General features: G+C 43.0%; 2 protein-coding genes across 2 annotated transcripts in view; one reads left to right on the top strand and one right to left on the bottom strand.

Annotated features, from left to right (window-relative positions):
- slc25a10b (solute carrier family 25 member 10b) overlaps window positions 1-18,088 on the bottom strand; it is a 24,779-nt gene extending 6,691 nt beyond the window's left edge. The window contains exons 1-7 of the mRNA XM_048248652.1: window positions 17,444-18,088; window positions 5,740-5,859; window positions 1,316-1,430; window positions 1,028-1,076; window positions 856-897; window positions 564-607; window positions 218-288 (exon numbers count right to left, since the gene is read on the bottom strand). Coding sequence (XP_048104609.1) covers window positions 218-288; window positions 564-607; window positions 856-897; window positions 1,028-1,076; window positions 1,316-1,430; window positions 5,740-5,859; window positions 17,444-17,533 — 531 coding nt within the window. The 5' untranslated portion in view covers window positions 17,534-18,088. The remainder of the gene's footprint in view (window positions 1-217; window positions 289-563; window positions 608-855; window positions 898-1,027; window positions 1,077-1,315; window positions 1,431-5,739; window positions 5,860-17,443) is intronic.
- On the top strand, window positions 18,073-22,362 carry LOC125298255 (classical arabinogalactan protein 9-like). Its single transcript, XM_048248957.1, has 3 exons — window positions 18,073-18,162; window positions 21,779-22,201; window positions 22,357-22,362. The coding sequence occupies exons 1-3, from the start codon at window positions 18,073-18,075 to the stop codon at window positions 22,360-22,362; spliced, it is 519 nt and encodes a 172-aa protein (XP_048104914.1).

The following is a 22,362-nucleotide window of genomic DNA, read 5'->3' as shown; positions in this document are numbered from 1 at the left end:
ATAAGTTCATGCTTGTATCCAGGCCTAAGGCTATAGCCGTGAATGACATTTACCTGGCAACATACAACCTTTGAGAAGATCCCTAATTGTGCCAAAGCACACATCTCATTTAAAAAGAGTAAACAACATCGATTTGGCAACACATGAATGTTTTTCTGCTGGTGGAAAACGTTCCCACGGTGCAACAGTCTTTTCACAGAGGGCGTTGCTGTCTCACCTGCCCGACGGTGACCAGAGCTCCTCTGCTCGAGGCCATGGTGGCTCCGGAAAACAGCCTCCTCACACCCTCTGGTGATTTTACACACACACGCACGCACGCACACACACACACACACACACACACACACACACACACACACACACACACACACACACACAGGGAGAGAAAGAGAAAGAGAGAGAGAGAGAGTTTGGTAGCCATCAAAAAAAAATTCCTAAGTAAAGTAGGCCTGCCAATCGTAGCTCTTTAATTATTAGTTTGTGAGCATGCCTAAGGCAATAAACACATATACACACAGACAAACACAGGGGCAAAAATACCCATGACAACATGATAAGCTCACCTTCCCTGAACACCCTGTAAAGTCCATCTAGTGCATGTTTATAGCTGAAACACAGAAAGCCTGCAGTTAGCATGTTGCTAAGAGGAATTAGATGTACAATAAATAATGTACCCAACTAGAGAACGTCAACTGAAGAAAGCCATAGAGGTCTCTCTTAATAAGATGACAGACAGACTGATTAACAGACCAACAGATAGAGACAGAAAGGCTGTAACACAAACATGAACAACAGGAAAAGACAGGAGAGGAGGACCAATAACAGACAGACAGAAAGACAGACAGACAGACTCACTTTCTCCTCAGCTCTGGAGGAAGCTTCACATCATTCTGCATTCTGTGGAGACAAATCAACCAGACCTTTACAGAGAGATGTGTGCAAATGAGAGTACAGTAGGAGACTTTTGTGTGTGTGTGTGTGTGTGTGTGTGTGTGTGTGTGTGTGTACGATTTGTATTGACACACACCTCACATTCACCATATCAGCAGGAGTCCCAATGAAGCCTCCAGTAAAGCCTGAGGGAAGATAAAAAGAGAGTACATACTTGTGAGTGAGTGAGTGAGTGTGTGTGTGTGTGTGTGTGTGTGTGTGTGTGTGTGTGTGTGTGTGTGTGTGTGTGTGTGTGTGTGTGTGTTAGTGTGCGTATTTGTGTGTGCATGTGTGTCTTTGTGTACATGCATGCATGTGTGTGCGTGCATGTGAACGTGCGTGTGTGTGTGTGTGTGTGTGTGTGTGTGTGTGTGTGTGAACACACCTCCGAAGGCTCCCAGCAGGACCTTCTGGTAGAATGGCATGGGACCCTGAGAGCCACTGCCAATCATGTCCCTCACCGTCTCATAGATGGCAAACCGCGTCAGAGAGTACGACATCTACAGAGAGGTGGAGAGAGAAAGGGAGAGAGAGAGGGGGGGAGTGAGAGAAAGAGAGGGGCAGAGAGAGAGAGAGAGAGAGAGAGAGAGATTTAAAGTGATAAAGAGAGATAAAAAGTCAGAAGATATAGCCTCAGTTGAAGCTGAAAACAATTTGATGACATCAAAAAAGTGACTATAAATAAGTACTGCACAATTAATTTGAAATAAAAATCGCATTTTGAACTAATGCTCATTGCAAAGGCTGCAATTAAATTTCTGCAATTACATAAAAGCTCGCAACTCCCAATAATCTGTATTGTAAAATCTATGATTTCTATATTCATGTCATCTTCCTTGAATGAACACAGAAGCTCACAGGAGTGCTTCATTGCTCATTGCTCAAAGTAACTTATAACAAAATTTGGAATGCTTGACTTTCAAAAATTCACAATATTTGCCAGAAAAAATGCCATTACATATCTTCCTTAAATCGTTCAGACCCTATTACAATTGAAGAAAGACAGAGGGCTATATGTTAACGGTCTGAAACAGAAGTGTCTTTGCGCAAAACGCAAGTCACTTTGTGGGCTGATCTTGGGCGCTGATGCTATTTTACCGGCGGGATATTTGACTGTTGCGCCCGACGCAAATCTAAAATGGGATGGTCTGAAGTAGCTACATTAATCGTGGCGTATTTGCCAGGCGCAGCCAGGAGCGTTCACAGCGCTATAATTTTACTGTTCAGTTAGGAACGGTCAGCTATTGATTTTTCCTCTTGACAAAATGTAATACAGAATTGTCACAAAGACATACTTTCCGATGTTTTGGGATCACTCTCACTAAATCACGAGATTATGAATGCATGGTGATATTTTTCTGACTGCAAAATAGGAAAGACAAAAGCGCGAGTATACAAAGTCAATTGCGCTGGGACGCACGATAGAGCCCATACAGTTTTTGCAATGACCCGAAGTTGTGAACTGTGTGAGCGCCATTTTCAACCACTAGAGGGAGATAAAGTGCCATTTACATGAAGAGTCGCAGGATTCCATGCAGGATTCCATGCAGTCATTCTGATCCTGAGACTTTTTACAGAGAGGGTTAGGGAATAGGTGACTACGGAATGGAGCTACACTGGACTTTAACCTTGCAGTGGAACCTGATCTGAGACCAGCTCAGCACATGTGTCTGCACGTTTACACGTGTTTCAGACTTCACCTGGTACAGTGCAGGTCTCTACGTGTTAGATCAGGTGACTAATTGATTCCACTGAGAGTGGTGCCTGGGAACAGAAAATCAGAGGTGGAAAGTAACGAAATACATTTACTCACGTTACTGTATTGAGTACTTTTTCTGTGTATTTTGTATTTTTTAAGTAGTTTATAAAATCGGTATTTTAAATTTTACTTGATTACATTTTGAGTGAAGTATTGTACTTCGCTACATCAAAAATCCCATCCGTTACTTGAGTAAAAAAAAAAAGACTAACGAAAATGGAAAGGGAGAGAAAAAAAATTGCGCCCTAAACCACTAGCCTAGTGATAATGATCAGCATGTAGCCTACAACAGGACATGAATCAAGCTGGCGCCATGCAGTCTTTCTGAAAGTGATGGAGACTGGATCACGAAATGCATCAGATTAGCCTAACCTATGAAAGTGTATTTTCGCTATTCCAATTGGTTGTCTCAGTTCGTTTTAGCACTAATGATTGCGGAGATATTTAAGCAAACACCATGGGATTTCGTGTTTTGACATTTGTGCTCACCTTTCTTTGGAAAGAAGTTTATTAGCAGTTGTTTCCCCTCATTTTGATGTCCCTCTTTTTCCTGTTTTGGCCTTTGTTTTTAGTAACCTGACTTGGCTTTCTTGGAGAAAGACATTGCACCAGCAGCAAAACAATTAGCGGTCCACTACTAGCGATGCTCAACTAAATAAACAAAAGAGACTACCTTATGAATCGTGCAGGCGGACTAGTGCAGGCGGACAGATTTACCTCTTTAGCAAGGGAGAGTGAGAGTGACCTTACAGAGTTTTCACTATGTTTTGTATACAAAATCCAGTCAGTCAAACTTTAAATTTCGTCTGACATTCATTTTGACATTTAATTTGGAAGTTAAAATATTCAGGTAAAATAAATATATGGTGGAAATAAGCATTGAACGCTTAATTTTTTTTTCAGTAATTAGCCTGAACTTCCAGTGAGTCTATTCGAAATTTTCACCACACATAAAAAATCCAAACATAAGAGTTTTGTGTATTAAAGTGGAATGACACAGGAAAAAAGTATTGAACGTGCCTACTGAAATTTCTTCAATACTTTGTGGAAAAGCCTTTGTTTGTAAAGACAGCTTCAAGACATTTCCTGTATGACAAAACTTATTGGTCACAGTATCAGGTCTGATTTTGGCCCATTGTTCTAAACAGATTCCAGGGGTCCCTCTTGTGAATCCTGATCTTTAGTTACTTCCAGAACTATTTAATTGAATTGGCTGCCTTCAAGTCTTTCAAGCTTATATTAATTTGCACAGATAGAAAGGATAACTACTCTCTATACAGATTCCAGCTCGTTCCTTCCCTTTCCTTGCCTTAGTGCTTTTTCTTAGCGTGTTCAATACTTTTCCCCTGTGTTATTCCACTTCATTACATGACTCTACTTATGGAGTTGTTTGGATTTATTATGTGTGGATTACCCGAGTTATTACTAATGCCTGGTAAAAATGTTGTGCCCCCTGTATTCCACTTTTCACGGGCCCTCTCCTCCATTGGGGCCCTATACTTCCCATTTTCCCCCGCAGTATGACGCCCTTTAATCTGCTGGACCTTCTGCTCGTTTCCAAATATAAAAAAAACTCTCTGCAACTCAATATTGGCCTGCCTGCCTCAGCGGCCTGTGAGGGGCTTTTCAGTTGTGCTGGATTACTGTTCATTGCAAAGCGACCCAAGGATGAGTGCAACTAACTTTGAAAATCAACTACTCAACAACTACTTTTTCACATAGATCTCCATTTCTCAACGTTGTTTTCAGGCAAGTACCTCCACTCAGCGGCCATATTGCAACACTTTTTGGGCACTTATCGTGCATCTATTTCAGCAGAAATGCGTGTGCGTAAGGCTTCACAACATCAATCTTGCTCCAGCAGCGAGATCACAACAGATGATTGGCACGATGTCTTCACAGCACCCCACATGATTGGCTCAATGTATTTTACAACACACCACATGATTGGCTCAATGTATTCACATGTCGACGTTTTGTCACGGAAGGGTTGTGATATGTGTAGACATATGATGTGTAGACAACTGCCATATTGGCGTTACAAACTAACCCCATGCATTACTATGGAGGATTTTTTGAGTGCTGTATCTCCTCATTAGAAAGTCTTTGGTAAAACTGGTTGTTCTGGTACCCCCAAAAAAAAAGTAACTAAGTAACTTTTTTACTTAAAAGTACATTTTAAATGAACTACTTTTTACTTTTACTTGAGTACATTTTCAGATCAGTATTTTAACTTGTACTTGAGTAATATTTCATCAAGGTATTGGTACTTTTACTTGAGTACAATATTTTTGTACTTTTTCCACCTCTGCAGAAAATATGCAGAGTCAGTGTGTGTGTGTGTTTGTGTGTGTGTGTGTGTGTTTGTGTTTGCCTGCATGAGTGTGTGTGTGTGTGTGTGTGTGTGTGTGTGTGTGTGTGTGTGTGTTTGTGTTTGCTGCATGAGTGCATGTGTGCATGTCTGTGTGTGTGTATGTGAGAGAGTGAGTGTGTGTGTGTTTGTGTTTGTCTGCATGAGTGCATGTGTGTGTATGTACATGCATGTGTGTATGTATGTATGCGTGTGTGTGTGTGTGTGTGTGTGTTTGTGTTTGCCTGCATGAGTGTATGTGTGTGTGTGTGTGTGTGTGTGTGTGTGTGTGTATGTGTGTTTGTGTTTGCTGCATGAGTGCATGTGTGTATGTGAGAGAGTGAGTGTGTGTGTGTTTGTGTTTGTCTGCATGAGTGCATGTGTGTGTATGTACATGCATGTGTGTATGTATGTATGCATGTGTGTGTGTGTGTGTGTGTGTACAGTCAGGAGTATGTTAGAGTTAGTGCTGACGGTTGCTTTTATTAAAGTGGTTTTTCAAGGTCTGCCCCACTGTCCAGCGCCTCACTGTCCTGCTGCTGTGATTACACAGTAACTGGAGTCAGACTACAGACTACGCACACGGACAGAGATGAGAACAGAGAGATAAAAAAACACGGTTTAAAGTGCAGAGTCCAGAAGTTATATGGTGTCCATTGTCCACACACAAACACACACACACACACACACACACACTCACTTGTCTGCACAGGGAGGCACTGAGTCCGTTGTAGAGGGCCAAGAAACCGTCGTTCTTCACCACGTGCATCGCCATGCCGACCATCTTCATCTTCACCTCCTGTTGTGTCTGCAGGTGCACCTGAGGGATGCAACATCACTATCATCATCAACACCATCATCATCATCATCACCGTCATCACCATCCTCATCATCAGCAATATCATCAACACCATTCAGCATCATCATCAACACTATCACCATCACTGTCATCATCATCATCATCATCATCAACACCATTATCAGCACCATCACCATCATCATCACCGTCATCACCATCCTCATCATCAGCAATATCATCAACACCATTCAGCATCATCATCAACACTATCACCATCACTGTCATCATCATCATCATCAACACCATTATCAGCACCATCACCATCATCATCATCATCACCGTCATCACCATCCTCATCATCAGCAATATCATCAACACCATTCAGCATCATCATCAACACTATCACCATCACTGTCATCATCATCATCATCATCAACACCATCATCAGCACCATCACCATCATCATCATCATCAACACCATCATCAGCACCATCACCATCATCATCATCATCAGCACCATCACCATAATCATCAACACCATCATCAGCACCATCACCATCATCATCATCATCAGCACCATCACCATAATCATCAACACCATCATCAGCACCATCACCATCATCATCATCATCAACACCATTATCAGCACCATCACCATCATCATCATCATCAACACCATTATCAGCACCATTACCATCATCATCATCATCATCATCAACACCATGTGCATCACCATCATCACCAGCATAATTATGCAATCATTATTATCATTATCATCACTGTTGGCAACGCCTTCACATTTAACTCCACACATTATTTAACATTCGCAACAGTGACAAACAGTATATTCCTATTCTGTTTTTACAGTAAAGAATTCAAACTATCAAACTATTATGGTGATTATTTCATCATTGTCGCTGAAAAACACATTTTATTTCCTTTGGTTCATCTGCAAGAGAGTTGAACTGTCATGGAGGTCCTCTAGTCATTCTCATCAGCGCACTTTAACACAGTGGACCGCAACAGTGTGGAATATATAACAGTGGTCACTAGGGCTGAACGATTTATTGCATTTGCGATAATATCGCGATATGATGAAACACGATTTTCAAACCGCAAAGGCTGCGATTTGTAATATGTGACGTCACCAAAACGCATTTATACTTGCGCTTGCCGACGTGCCACCGACTCTTCTCACGACCACTGAAGAAGCAAAAAACGTAAACAAGAGGACCAGCTAACAGTGTCAAGAAAGGTCTGATCAGTAGAGCTACTTTGGTTAAAAATAAACCTCTTCATTACCTTTTGCTCGAACCTGCCATGTCCCTGGTTCTAGTTCATAATTCCCCTGTGCTACTACTCTGGCTGGTAACTTCGTTCACTTGTCCATCTGACGATTAAAACTCCACGACTGTTTAGGCTGCACAGCAGCCATTCACCTGTGCACTGGGGACTTTGTTTACTGGAGTACAGTGACAGTGGGGGCATTTGCGATATCCAAGGGGGTTGGCGGCACAAACATTTCATCTCACAGATTGATGCATAATGTTATCCGCAAGTAGTTGATACAGCTAACCACTAAAAACCCAGCTGTTCTAACATTAGCTTATCAGCTAAGGCTCTAGGCTACATACATGCTGCTAACTGCTGATAACTTTGCCTGTTTAAAGAGTTTTGTCTCCGCGATTGGCTTTGTTGTGATATGAACAAACTAGTTCATTTGCATGCATGCGTGTTTAGCCATGGGTGTTGATGATGCTAACGTTTAGTTAACACCGGGCGAACAGTCTTTGGCGCATTTATTTGCTACAACAATCTACAGTAGTTTGTTCCGATTCACATGCAAATAGCCTACAGAGGAGAGGAGCGGGTCTGTATGTGTGTGTGTGTGTGTGTGTGTGTGTGTGTGTGTGTGTGTGTGTGTGTGTGTGCCCGCGAGCGTGTATGGAGAGCACAGGACAAGGAGAAGCCGTGTCAGTGCCACTACATGTAGACCTATTTGTTAACTAACGAAAGAAGGTCATATCTACATGAAATAGAAACACAATAGAAACGAATCAGAATCATTGAATGTTTACAAGGCTGGAAGTTCAACAAATATAGGTCTACTAATGTGATTAAAATAGTTAAATAAAAAATATTTCATTCATCAATCTTATTCAATAACCTAATGCCATCATAACATAGGCCTGGGCTCCAGGAAAGAACAGTTTATGTTTAACTTATCTAATTTTGTGTTGGTCATACTATAGAATAATATATTGCTTGTCTATGTTGAATAAGACAGAAGATAAAGAGCTTAAAAATAATTGCATATCGCATCGCAATCGCAATATTGGTGAGAAAAATCGCAATTAGATTTTTTTCCAAAATCGTTCACCCCTAGTGGTCACACACACACACACACACACACACACACACGAAGAGAGGGGGCACATGTGCACTGTCTTCTTTGACGCATGAGGACCTTCTGCCAAGTGTTGCTTTTATTACTCTGCTGACCTGCCGTGAATGAAAACCCCTCTCTCCCCCGAGACACACACACACACACACACACACACTTCAGTGACTATTTGTCATGTGGATTAATGTCATGCAGCTCTATATAGGAGACTCCATCCTCCACTCATACACTTTCTACATAAATTACTGTGTACACACTCATATAGCAAATATGAATACACTACAATTCCCATGTCAGAAGGACCCCGTGGTGGCCGTTAACATGCCCGACAGCATTCCACCAATCTCTGAGAGGCCAACAGGCTCACCCAACCAGTCATTCCTGCCCTTCAAACACCAGCTCTCCATTTCTGTCAGCATAACAGACTCTTTGTGTAAGTGTAGAAGGTATGAGGATATAGAAGAGTAGAAATTGCCATCGAGATGCTTTTGTTGAAAATAAGTTTGGTCCTATAAAAGAGTAGCCTACCAGGTAAGTAGCCTAAGAGTAGCCTAACAGCATTTTACATAATATTAAGATAGCACTATTCAAATGTTCAGGTGGTATCTAGAGGTATGCATTGTATGTCAATCGCCATATGGCTGTACAGAACCATCGGATACAATGCAAAATGCCCCCCCGCCCCCCCTCTCCGTATGTGGTCACCTTATCTATAGACCTGGGCTGCCTTCCAGAAGCACCCGTGACAGAATCACATGGATCTCTCTTCACCTGTGTCATTCATTCAGTTGTTCATTCATTCATTAATTCATTCATTCTCTCTGCCCTTCTCTTTCAGCTCTTTACTTTTGTCTCTTTTGATCAAGCAGAGGCATTTATGAAAATTAATGTTTGTGCTCCTGTATATTCATTTATTATTTTCTCTCCACATCTCTCTCTCTCTCTCTCTCTCCCTCGTTTAAGTATGTTTTCACCATGTACACATATTCATTCATTCTCTCTCTGTTTTCCCTGTGTGTATCTCTCATTCTCTCTTGTATATTTACTCCATACCCTCAGCTAGGGGGAGACGTCATGGTTTTGGTCATTTGGACATATAGTACATGTGGCCCTTCCTTTACCAAGCTTTCCAACAACTTCACTGAATCACTGCCTATAGGTTTGGTCAGGAACTTCACTGAATCACTGCCTATAGCTTTGGTCAGGAACTTCACTGAATCACTGCCTATAGCTTTGGTCAGGAACTTCACTGAATCACTGCCTATAGCTTTGGTCAACAGCTTCACTGAATCACTGCCTATAGCTTTGGTCAGGGACTTCACTGAATCACTGCCTATAGCTTTGGTCAGGAACTTCACTGAATCACTGCCTATAGCTTTGGTCAACAGCTTGTAGGAGTAAGCTGTTTTCTTTTTGTGATTGTTTTCTACAGTGATTTCCTGCATATTAGCCACATTGTGTATAAGCCGCAGGACAGTGTTTTATGCACGGTCCTGCGGCTTATACACAATGTGGCTATGTATTAACCTCATAGCTGAAGAAATGTTGCAAAATCGATGCATACACTGCGGCTAATAGTTGGGAAATTGAGGTACTGTGCTTGTTAGTTAAACGTTGCTGTAAGCAATGCTAAGCGATTCCTAAACCGAAACAACTATTTTTAACATTCTGCGAATATCTCTCTGCTCCACGGTCCATTAGCTTTACATTCTCTGAGTCCACTATAAAAACAATAAACTTCATACACAGCTGTGAAATGGAAACAAACAACGTGGACTAAGTCCTTGTTTATTATTATGGCCTGCGTTCACTGTGAAGACATGCAGAGTTGAGGGGGAGAGCTATGAGGCAGGATCAGTGGGTTAGCGAGGTCACTTCAGGTTTCACCCCGGATTTTCAGTGACACAAAGCTAATATATTGGTACACAACATGAGAATTACACAGCAAAGCTACAATGTAATTAACAGATAACAGCGTCAGATCAATCACCCTTTGGATGATGTTCACATTCCTTAATCATAATTTGGGGGAGGACAATGGGAACCATGAAAGGTGAGTGCCATTTCTAGGGTCAAGTTGGGAGGGGACCTTGGGAGAGGGCAAGTGGCCTTGCTGTAAATTCTTTCAGGGGGCCAGAACCTCTTAACCTGACTCTTGCCAGATGAATTCCGTTCCGCCTAGCTCCACTCATCCATCTGGGACCAATCCATTGGAGTGTTGCTTCAGAAGGCTGGGCCTAATCAAAAAATGCTTGCATATGATTGAATAAGCCACTTGTCCGTCATCTATTGACGTGCTACTTCAACCACTCACATCGAAGCCAACCCGTGACGCTGATAACAGTCTCACAGTTGCTTCTACGCTATGTCACATCTATGAAACTCCCGCCCTGCGTCCTGATTGGCTGTACCATAAAATCTGGTGCAGAAATCACTCTAAATGGAAGAGGTCCCAGATGGATGTGAGTGAAGCTAGATGGAGCTAAGCGGAACGAAATTCATCTGGCGAGAGTCAGGTTAAGATCCTCTGTCACTGATACACACACTATAGACATTCAATGACCTCACAGATATGGTACAACATGCACAGTTTAAACCAGGGGCACGTTTCCAAAAAACATAGTTAACCTGTTAGCAACTTAGTTGGTTGCCAATGGGAAATTGCATTGCAACCAACAAAGTTAGCAACTATGGTTTTGGGACCATAACCAGTATGATTTTAATGACCCTCTTGCAGTTTAAAAGCAGCATGACCTATAATGACCTCTTTCCAGTATGACCTATAATGACCTCTTTGCAGTTTAAAGCAGTATGACCTATAATGACCTCTTGCAGTTTAAAAGCAGTATGTCTATAATGACTTCTTGCAGTTTAAACAGTATGACCTATAATGACCTCTTGCAGTTTAAAGCAGTATGACCTATAATGACCTCTTGCAGTTTAAAGCAGTATGTCTATAATGACCTCTTGCAGTTTAAAGCAGTATGTCTATAATGACCTCTTGCAGTTTAAAGCAGTATGTCTATAATGACCTCTTGCAGTTTAAAGCAGTATGTCTATAATGACCTCTTGCAGTTTAAACCAGGGGCACGTTTCCAAAAAACATAGTTAACCTGTTAGCAACTTAGTTGGTTGCCAATGGGAAATTGCATTGCAACCAACAAAGTTAGCAACTATGGTTTTGGGACACGCCCCAGTATGACCTATAATGACCTCTTGCAGTTTAAAGCAGTATGACCTATAATGACCTCTTGCAGTTTAAAGCAGTATGTCTATAATGACCTCTTGCAGTTTAAAGCAGTGTGTCTATACTGACCACTTACAGTCAGACTGGAGGCCCATGTAACCCTTTGGGAATTGCTAGGGTCTCTCTATGGTCAAACTGTCAGTGGGCCTACTTACCTACTGGGCCCTTAAGATCTCCGACCCCCTGGGCCTGTGTCCAGAAATCATTAGTTTTAATAATTTCTTTTTTTTAGGCTGCATGAGACTTGGCAAGCCATAACATACAGTATTTCTCTTTGTACTGCATGCAAGTCTGTGTATAAGGCTCTATATTTATATAATGCATACTACTATAATTTATCTCTATACTGTATGCAAGTCTGTGTATAAGGCTCTATATTTATATAATGCATACTACTATACTTTATCTCTATACTGTAAGTCTGTGTATAAGGCTCTATATAATGCATACTACTATACTTTATCTCTGCACTGTAAGTCTGTGTTTAAGGCTCTTTTTCTGTATACTGCTATTCTTGCCAGAACCAGACTGATTGGCCACAATCCCCCACTGACCTCCCAGCCACAATGTGTGACTGACAACCCCGTGTAGAGGTTGACCATGTCCACTGCACATGTCCAGCCCTGTGCCCAAGTTGAACAGAGGCCAAATAAGCGGAGACACATCTGAGCCTGCTGCATATTACAACATGACAGACGAGCTGTCACGACACACACGGAGGACCTTTAGTGTGTGTGTGTGTGCGTGTGTGTGTGTGTCTTTGTATTTGACTGAGTGAGTAAGAGAGAGAGTGAGAGAGATAGGAGAGAGAGAGTTGAGCATGTGTGTGTGTGGGGGGGTGTGTCTGTGTGTTTAACTGAGTAAGAGAGAGAGAGAGAGAGAGAGAGATAGAGTTGAGCATGTGTGTGTGTGTGTGTGTGTGGGGTGTGTGTCTGTGTGTGTTTAACTGAGTGAGTAAGAGAGAGAGAGAGAGAGATAGAGTTGAGCATGTGTGTGTGTGTGTGTGGGGTGTGTGTCTGTGTGTTTAACTGAGTGAGTAAGAGAGAGTGAGAGAGAGAGAGAGAGAGAGCATGTGTGTGTGTGTGTGTGTGGGGTGTGTGTCTGTGTGTTTAACTGAGTGAGTAAGAGAGTGAGAGAGAGAGATAGAGTTGAGCATGTGTGTGTGTGTGTGTGGGGTGTGTGTCTGTGTGTTTAACTGAGTGAGTAAGAGAGAGAGTGAGTGAGTGAGTGAGAGAGAGAGAGAGAGAGAGAGAGAGAGAGCATGTGTGTGTGTGTGTGTGTATGTGTGTTTGGGTGTTACTATGCCCTACTCCAACCTTTTCCAGACAAGCACTAACTGGACGTCCCTCTATTCATTTTAATTCATGGCGACTTTTCTCCCTCTGGTTGGAAGATTGTTTCTAGTTTGTGACCAGAGTTACACACACACACACACACAAAACATGTATATTTTTTATGATCGTGTTCTCTTACATACAGAAAGTCTACCTATCAAAGTGTTACATTCCCATGAATCAGATATGTCCTTTCATTTTTCAAATGATCTCCCAAACACACACACACACACAAGCACACACACAAGCACACACACACACAGCTGCAATTACAAGAAAAAAAAAACGACTATCTACATTCTTAAGAGTTTTGTTTACAGGAATCAGTAATGTCCACAAGATTATCCTCCATGTTTCAATATGATCCTGCAAACAGTGAAAGAGCACAAACAGGTCCACACATGCACACACACACATAAAAACACACACACACGCACACGCACACACAAACACACACCTTTGATAACCACAACCATGGCCTAAGGTTGTTTTTGAAACCTTATAATTGTTTTAAAACCAGACACAAACCTACCCTTAAAGGAGAATTTGTTTTTCAGATACATATCTGATTCTCGAGGTTAGTACTGTCGGTCCGAACAAAAAAAGTGCTACACTCTGGGGGCATGACACCTCTCTAGCTGTTGCCTGCAGCAACTCAAGCTAGGTAGCACCTTTTTTTTTCTTCTTTTTTTGTACTAGGTGACATCAAGAAACAGATGTGAAAAAAACAAGAGTTCTCCTTTAAGCGTTGTTACAATACCTTAGTAGCGTAAGTGTCTGTATGTAATTACTGTTGTCGAAAGGCAAATGAATGAGAAGTGCTAGTGGAAGTCAGCAGTTTCAAGTGTCTTAAATAAGCGAGAAAAGTGTGCTCATAGATGCTGCAGATGGCTTAGGCCGAAACACATCCGCCTGTGCCTTCAGAGATTACATTACATTACATTACATTTAGCAGACACTTCTTGACCAAAAGTGACTTACATATATGTCAGCTACATTACAAGGGATCACATTGTCCCCGGAGCAACTTGGGGTTTCTGAGTTAAGGGGACAAGCGAGGTGAGCTATGAGACATGTAGCCACATTGAATAATTCTCAGGGAGCCAAAACCATGCTGGTATGGAGATATGACTCTCAGAACGCCAATCTATTCAGTACAGGGAAAGCCATCCCTCTCTGATTAACTCTGCACACAGCCAGAGAGAAGCCTTGAGAGTACACTACTAATACTCATGTGTGTGTTGTTTGTTGACCATTACTTCTCTCTCTCTCTCTCTCTCCATAGCTGCCTATTTCTGTCCCTATTTCTCTCTTTATCACTATCCACCATGAAGCACAAACATAATCCACCCCCTTAATGCCACTGCATTTAAAGGAACACACCCCACCTGACATGACTAAGCTACAATTAAAGATTGTCATTACTGGACTACACCTACTCTACAGCCAGTGGAGTCCAGGGCTACCGTACCTTTATAGGGGTTATCAGGGCTTATTGTGTCAACACTTTGGGCCCTAACTCTGTGTGTGTGTGTGTGTATAAAAGTATACTTCTATGGACATGGCATTGCGCTATGCAGTTGCATGGACAGTTCATATAAGCATACTGTATAATCACAACATTTGCATCATCTTAAGTAGACCATTCTCCCATGTGTGTGTTTGTGTGTGTTGACCGACCCCCCCCCCCCCCCCCCACACACACACACACTTCCCCACGCCCCCACCACTATAGGAGAGTGAAATGATTGGCATGGCATGGCATGAAATGCGTGCACAGGCCCTTTATAGAGCGAGCCGCTGGTTAATGTAGGTCAAGGGTTAAGAGATCAACCTGTGAATTGTTAACTACAGACGCATGAGGAGGAGAGCCTGGTCAGCTAGACTGCAATCAGCTGGATCTTCACACACTCACACACACACTCACACACACACTCACACACACACACACAAACACACAGAGAGAGAGAGAAGACAAAAAATATGCACATTCATATACACAGAGTGAGAGTAGAGAGAGAGATAGAGAGAATGAAGACAATAGACACTCCTTTGCACACACAGACACACAGGGTGACAGAGGACAAAATACATGTTCTCTTTATCTCTCTCTTGCTCTCTCTCTCTCTCTCTCTCTTTCTCTCTCTCCCCCTCTCTTTCTCTCTTTCTTTCTCCTTCTCTTTCTCTCTCTCTTTCTCTCTCCCCCTCTCTTTCTCTCTCTTTCTCTCTCTCTTGCTCTCTCCCCCTCTCTTTCTCTCTCTTCTCTCTCTCTTGCTCTCTCCCCCTCTCTTTCTCTCTCTCTCTCTCCCCCTCTCTTTCTCTCTTTCTTTCTCCTTCTCTTTCTCTCTCTCTTGCTCTCTCCCCCTCTCTTTCTCTCTCTCTTTCTCTCTCTCTTTCTCTCTTTCTTTCTCTCTTTCTTTCTCCTTCTCTTTCTCTCTCTTGCTCTCTCCCCCTCTCTTTCTCCCTCTCTTTCTCTCTCTCTTTCTCCTCTCTCTCTCTCTCTCTTGCTCTCTCCCCTCTCTTGCTCTCTCTCTTGCTCTCTCCCCCTCTCTTTCTCTCTCTCTTTCTCTCTCTCTTGCTCTCTCCCCTCTCTTTCTCTCTCTTTCTCTCTCTCTTGCTCTCTCTCTTGCTCTCTCCCCCTCTCTTTCTCCCCCTCTTTCTCTCTCTCTCTTGCTCTCTCCCCCTCTCTTTCTCTCTCTCTCACACACACATGCACGCACATGCACACACACACACACACACATACCCCAACACACACACTATTTTCACCAACAGCCATTCATGCAAACATTAATAGGAGACTGCAATGTGCTGGTTAACTACTTATACTCTGTTCAAACACTAAAACACACGCACGCACGCACAGACACAGACACACACAGACACACACACACACACACACACACACCCTTTGCTTACACCATCTGACATAGAAGCAAACACTGATAGGACACAGCAATGTGCAAGTTAGCTTATCACATGTCCAATCTGTTCCATTTGGATTTGATCAATTAAGTCGTGGCCTACTGGTTAGGGCTTCAGGCTTGTAACGGAAGGGTTGCCGGTTCGATCCCTGACCAGTATGGAAAATGTGGGCATGGGAAGTGGTTCAGCACTGCTCTCCCATGCCCACATCCACGGCTGAAGAGCCCTTGAACAAGGCACCTAACCCCTCACTGCTCCCCGAGCGCCGCTGTTGTTGCAGGCAGCTCACTGCGCCGGGATTAGTGTGTGCTTCACCTCACTGTGTGCTGTGTGTGTTTCACTAATTCATGGATTGGGATAAATGCAGAGACCAAATTTCCCTCACGAGATCAAAAGAGTATATATACTTATACTTATATACCTATCACCTGAACCAGGGTCAGCTGTTCTGTACCTGCAACCCTGCTCCTCCCACTCATGTTCAAGTTACACACACACACACAATAACACAGAGTCACACACACACCTGCAGCACTCCACACTGCTCTCAGACCAGTTCAGGTCACTCTGTAAGGTCATAATTTAGAAGGTCATTCAGAGACACAAGGCCTCATGCTTTAAGATGTGTGTGATATATAAAGACATGTGAGCCATGTCCAGAATGTAGGCACTGCATGCATCCAACCAGACATGAGCAAACCTAAGTCCAAGGCTACAATTACTGTCATGAAAGTTTTGGCAGTGAACATGGCAGTGGCATTGGGGTAGTTAACTACTGGGACAAAGTCATTGGGAGAGTCTATTGTAAGGTTCAGCAAGGAAGTCCAAAAACGAAGAACAAATGAAGAAAGCTTAACCCTGAGAGGGAATCAATGCAATATCCCTTTCTCTGTGTATCTTTTAGGGGACTTTCCCCCCTACCTACTGCCAGGGCAAGTTTTGTGATCCAGCTAGGCTATAACCAAACCATTTCAGTAACATCAGCAAAAGTCTAGATGTGATCAAGGAACTGCCACTAGTCTAAAACTGGCGTCTACCGACCGGGATAACTGCCCACTAAGTTGTGGGCGTATTGACTATAGCCAAGTCCTCTCATTCAAGCGAGTCCTATGGCCCACTGACCCCGCAAGGGCACAAGAGATCGACTGGCCGATTGTCCAAATCGCCCACCGACAATCTGCTTTAACGCCCGGACTTTGCGCTAGGCTACTGTCTAATTCCCGTAATCTGAGCTGAGTTGTTTCTCTTTGACCGGTCCCCGGAGAGCGACTCCGGGTCAGTGAAGCGAAAATCTCACAAATGAGGCGGAACAGCCGCCACCACTGTTGCTGCTGCTGTCGCCACTGAAGCGACCTCGGGCTAGTTCATCTTCCCATCAACTGGTCAAACTGTGTCGCGTCATGTGAGTCACTTATGGCAGTGTGACTTTGTGACTTCGCCCACCAAAAGTTAAATGTGGTATTCCATAAACATCTTTCAAAACTTTCATTTTGATCATTGTCTGTTTTATCAGCGTACTTCTATGTGTCCTGGGCTAGCTCTGCTGTACAGATGTGAAGAGTCGCAGCCTCGCAGAGATAGCCAGCGAATAGCTGCGCTTACAAACCCAATGGCCTGCATGCGACTTCCGCGATGGGCCGACCTGCATCATGGAAAGAAAGAAATCCGGACCCAGTGTCCCCAGAGCTCACTCACCTTTACCAGATCCAGCGGGTGCGTGCAGCAGGCAGCCCCGCACGAGGCGAGACCCCCGAAATACCAGCGAGACATCCGTTTTTCCGTCATGATTCAGGTTACGCTGGTCCAACGCAGCAGCTGGAATAGTTGCTTCCTCTCCGCCACGATGTAGTCTCTCTCTCTCTCTCTCTCTCTCTCTCTCTCTCTCTTTCTTTGTTTGTTTCTTTCTCTCTCTCTCTCTTACTCAATCCCTCACACACATAAGCAAAACAGAGGCCGACGCGCTCCACCACACTGCATAGGACGACCCCCGCACCGGTGAAAGGATAACCTCGTTAATCTTCAGCCGTGGAGATGATTGGCAACGCGATTGGCAATCGGGTTCCGGTGCACGCGCGACATCCCGTTGGCTGGAGTTTGTGTGCGCGTGAGTGAGTGAGAGAGAGAGAGAGATAATGTGTGTGTGTGTGTGTGTATTCTCCTCCTCTAATCAAATTGCATGATACACAGTGTCAGTGGTGGGTGCATGGACAGCCAATTGCCTCAGCGAGCGCAGGAACGGCCTCCTTGTGAACGCGGTCCACCCCAAATGAGCCAAAGGGCGACTCTAGCCGACACAGCAAACTGACAAACACGCTTCTCAGAAAATGTTCCGCTTCTTCCTCGGGTTTTCCGCGATGGTGTCTCACTCACATGCCCTGGTTTCATCACTGTTCGAGCGCCGCAAGCTCTTAAAGGTACAGTACTATGAAATCAAGCAGGCGTAGTTGATGAAATAGTGCACTCTGCCTTTAAGAGTTTCCTACATTCTTCGAGTCAACCCTTCTTTTTCTCTCTCACTCTACAATGAAGGAATCACGCTGTTACATTGTATTTCACACAATGCAATTTGCGCAATAGCATGCTCATTACTCCACCATGACACAAGATAGCGAGTAGTAGCCTACTACCAAACACATGAGGCCAATCTTACAAACAACCAGATGCCATTCACAATCCCAAGCACTACAATAAGAAGTCTCTTAGCAGTAGTTTCCTCATCTGGAGTTGCACTAATAGCCTACAATGCATCAGGTGCATCATACACTTGTAAACATTGGAGTGCTACCAAACGCATGAGGCAGGTAGACACATTCAAGTGGATAGAGGGTGTGTGAGAGGTGTTTTTTTATTACGATAAAATATGTTGCAAAGTAAGGTTTCAGTGTGATTTATATTTAAATGGAAACAAGAACAAGCCCCCCCCCCCCACACACACACATACTGATTACTTTCAGATGTATTGCAAACAAAACTATCAATTTGTGTTCAATGGGCAGCAATAGCTATAGCTATAAGCAATAGGTATTTTGTTTTTTTAGAAGACTTATGGTTGTCTTGGTCCAAGTCCCAACTCATAGTTCTTAATCGATTATTAGCTTCAGTCAATCCAATTGAATTGAAATGTCATGCCCAGCAATACTCAGCCCACAACACGACACTTGGTAATGCTGAAATCTTGACATATCTACTGTGTCTAGTTTTCCACTACAATGCTACATTTCAAATGTATATTGATTATCAGGTTGGCTATATGGCTACGGCCTTTATTGAGACACATCGGGGTTACAGTCAAATCAGGCTGAATATAAGAGAACAATGCAGAAGAGGAAAGAACAGTGCAAGGCCACAATACACCTGTGATCTGCCTGACTGGCATGCTGCTGAAGGGCAACAGGTTCATCATCTGTGACCACTGAGCAGTAAGTGTGCTATACTGCCCTCATGTGGGCAGAATATGCCATTGCACTGTTAAAATGGTCAATCCATCTGCACCAGATGAGCGTTTATTGTTAGCCAAGTGATCCACACTATCCAGATAATTTAAATGACCAGACTGAAGTATATTGTACATAGGAGAACATAAGTGCTACAGATATTAATTTTATTAGAAGCTTTTTTAACGTGTGAGTGTGTCACTTTGTCTCATATAACATCCTTCTGTCAGTATTAAGGTTTTGCACCTACGTCATAATGTCATGTGACCGTTTGTTTACAACTAGAGTGGTAGGCAAGAATGGTAGGCAAGGCACTGCAGAGAGTGGTAAGCAAGCCTACAACAGTCGGGTTGCATAGGCTACACATAGTTACAAATAGCTTCAAAATTGAAATTTTAATATCAAATATTGACCGGGATGCCAACCACTTGTGTAGGCCCTAACAGTTGGTTTTACAATAAGAAGCAAAAAGGCGACTAACGACCGTTTAGCCTACCTATCCTCGTGGTTGTGGAGGATGATCGTTAGCAGCTGTGAAGTCTTTTATTCTCAAGATAGCCTAATGGTGTAGCCTACTGTCTGAAGGCGTGAGGCTTAAATACAACTATCTACAGTCATCCAAAAATTAATTGCCAGAGATAGGCTATGAAGGGAAAAAGTGCAGCATTTTAAACATGGCAAGATTATTTTTACCGGAACAGTTTGTTCTAATTTGTCTCGTGAAATTCGTGCTTGTGGACATCAATCACCTATCTTCTGTCCTTCTATTTCAAGTTATCATGTGTGTCATTTGATTATATAATCACAACAAATGCTAATAAATGAAAACAGAATGTATGTGCTATAGGCTAACGTTACAGGTCACTTAGGCTAACTCCCGTATGTCAAAATAGGCTACTGCTTCAGTCATGTAAGAAATAAGCAGTTTATGAATTATCTTTACCCGTTTAATCAAGTCCACATGACCAAAATAACAACATATTTAAAGGCTGAGCTAGCATAACAGCCTAATATAGGCGATGCTGCAATGGATAACTAATAAAAGTTTCACACAATTAATTAACTTTATCACTCACATTCTGAGTTTTTCTGGGTGGTTATATATCCATGCAGATCGTCTTGGAATAAGCCATCGCTGTTATATGATATAATATGTTACAGGATTCATGACTAACGCCATTAATGTTATGATGCTGACTGGCGCTGGCTATAACAGTAGCTTCTAGGCTACCGTTTAAAGTCTGCTGAGTCTACTGCCTACCAAAACCTGTAAGCTGTTCAGTTGAAGTTAAATGATCAAATATTGTTTGATTTTGTGTCAGCTTTCAGAAGGAAGACATGTTCCTTTCTGGTCAAATTTCACAGCTTCTAAGAAAGGCTATCGTCTTCGTGTAAACCGAGTTTTGAACAGAGAAAAAAAGTTAGGCTACCATTAGGCTACATGCAGGTTCTCCGATACAGATCAATGCACCAAATCAGGGCGATTTTAGCGAAACAACGTTCCTGTGACAGGCTATCAAATATTGAACAATAGGATAACGTTTCATCATCACCTTTATATGACATTGCTGAAATACAGAGATGTAGCCTACTGAGAGGCAGCTGCAGACAACGATGTTCAATGGGTTCAACTTGTCCCTTGCCTACCAGCTGGATGTAAACAAAGCTATAGAACCTAGAATACGTCACATGAATAACGTTAATACTGCACTGCAGTGTGTTGTATGTAATATTGTGTGGAAGTAGAACACAGTGTGATATTGCAATGCTTTAGAAGACCAGACAATAGGAGACACAAGTGCAGTCTCTTTTTTTAGTATAACATTTTTTATATATTTGACCACAAGCTTCATACATGAAAGCATTTTCCCAAATACAGATAGCCCATCTAAAACAAAGCATGTTACTTCACCCCCATAACCTGCCTATATACCCTGGCCCTGTCAACCCACAAACTTTGAGTTAAAGGGTTTTTTTTTGTTTTTTCAGATAACTGTTTTTATACCAAATAGGATATTTGCAGCTGCAAGCTCTGTGCTGTGAATGTGTCAAGGGGAGGCAGATAAAAAAACGTTTTTTAATAAAAAAAATCATTATGATGCATTACTAATGCTATGATGAGCATGAGTAAAAAGTCCGCACACTGAGCTCCAATGGAATCGATGGTTTAATCACCACAAGTGTAACGTTTCGGGCCAACTTGCCCTTCATCAGACTTGCCCTTCCTAATTACTAATGGTAGTCCAAGACCACAGCAGCCCACCTTAACTTCCAAAAGTGAGAGAAATGCCCAGAGACAACCTACATGCAGTAAAAATAACAAAGGCTCTTGCTCACTATATTGCTCTCAATTATCAATGATAATGTAGGATTTTTGTCGTCTTATCAGCATACTGGAGCTGAAATATGAGATTCCCAGTCACCACTGCATCACACATGTTATTTTATTGAAGGTTTGATGGAGTGAAAAAAGCATGTTAGAGAAAGTTTGAGAAGCACTGGCATATCCCATGACCAACTATACAGTGGTTATTCTGTACATTCTACCCAGGCCCACCCTCACTGTTTTGTCCCAATTCTCTGATTCTCTCTGAAGTGTTGCAGATGTCCTGCTGCAGCACCCACTGCTGCTCCTGCTGCTACCACTACTCCTCCTACTGGTCCTCCTATGAATCCTACTAGTGCTCCTCCTGCTGCTCCTGCAGCTGCTCCTACTATTGTTCCTGTTTCTGCTATTATTCCTACTACTGCTTCTATTGGTGCACCCACTGCTGCTCCTGCTGTTGCCACTACTGCGACTCCTACTGGTCCTCCTATGAATCATACTAGTGCTCCTCCTGCTGCTCCTCCTGCTGCTCCTACTACGGCTCCTGTTTTTGCTGCTATTCCTACACCAACTGCTGCTCCACCTGCTGCTACTACAGCTGGTTCTCCTACGAATCCTGCTAATAATCCCGCTGCTGCTCCTGCTGCTCCTGCTACTACTGCTGCTGCGGCTGCTGCTCCTCCTCCTGCTGCTGTTCCTACTCCTGCTCCGATTGCTACCACTACTACTGCTGCTCCTGCTGCTGCTCCTGCTGCTGCACCTCCTGTTGCTCCTCCTGCTGCTGCTCCTACTACTTTAGCTGTTTTTGCTCCTACTGCTACTACTACTGCTGCTCCTAATGCTTGTAGAAATAG

The sequence above is a fragment of the Alosa alosa genome, chromosome 7, assembly GCF_017589495.1.
Source record: "Alosa alosa isolate M-15738 ecotype Scorff River chromosome 7, AALO_Geno_1.1, whole genome shotgun sequence".
Lineage (NCBI taxonomy): Eukaryota > Metazoa > Chordata > Actinopteri > Clupeiformes > Clupeidae > Alosa > Alosa alosa.
The sequence above is the reverse complement of the archived record's forward strand: the minus strand, read 5'-3'. Positions and strand labels throughout refer to the sequence as shown.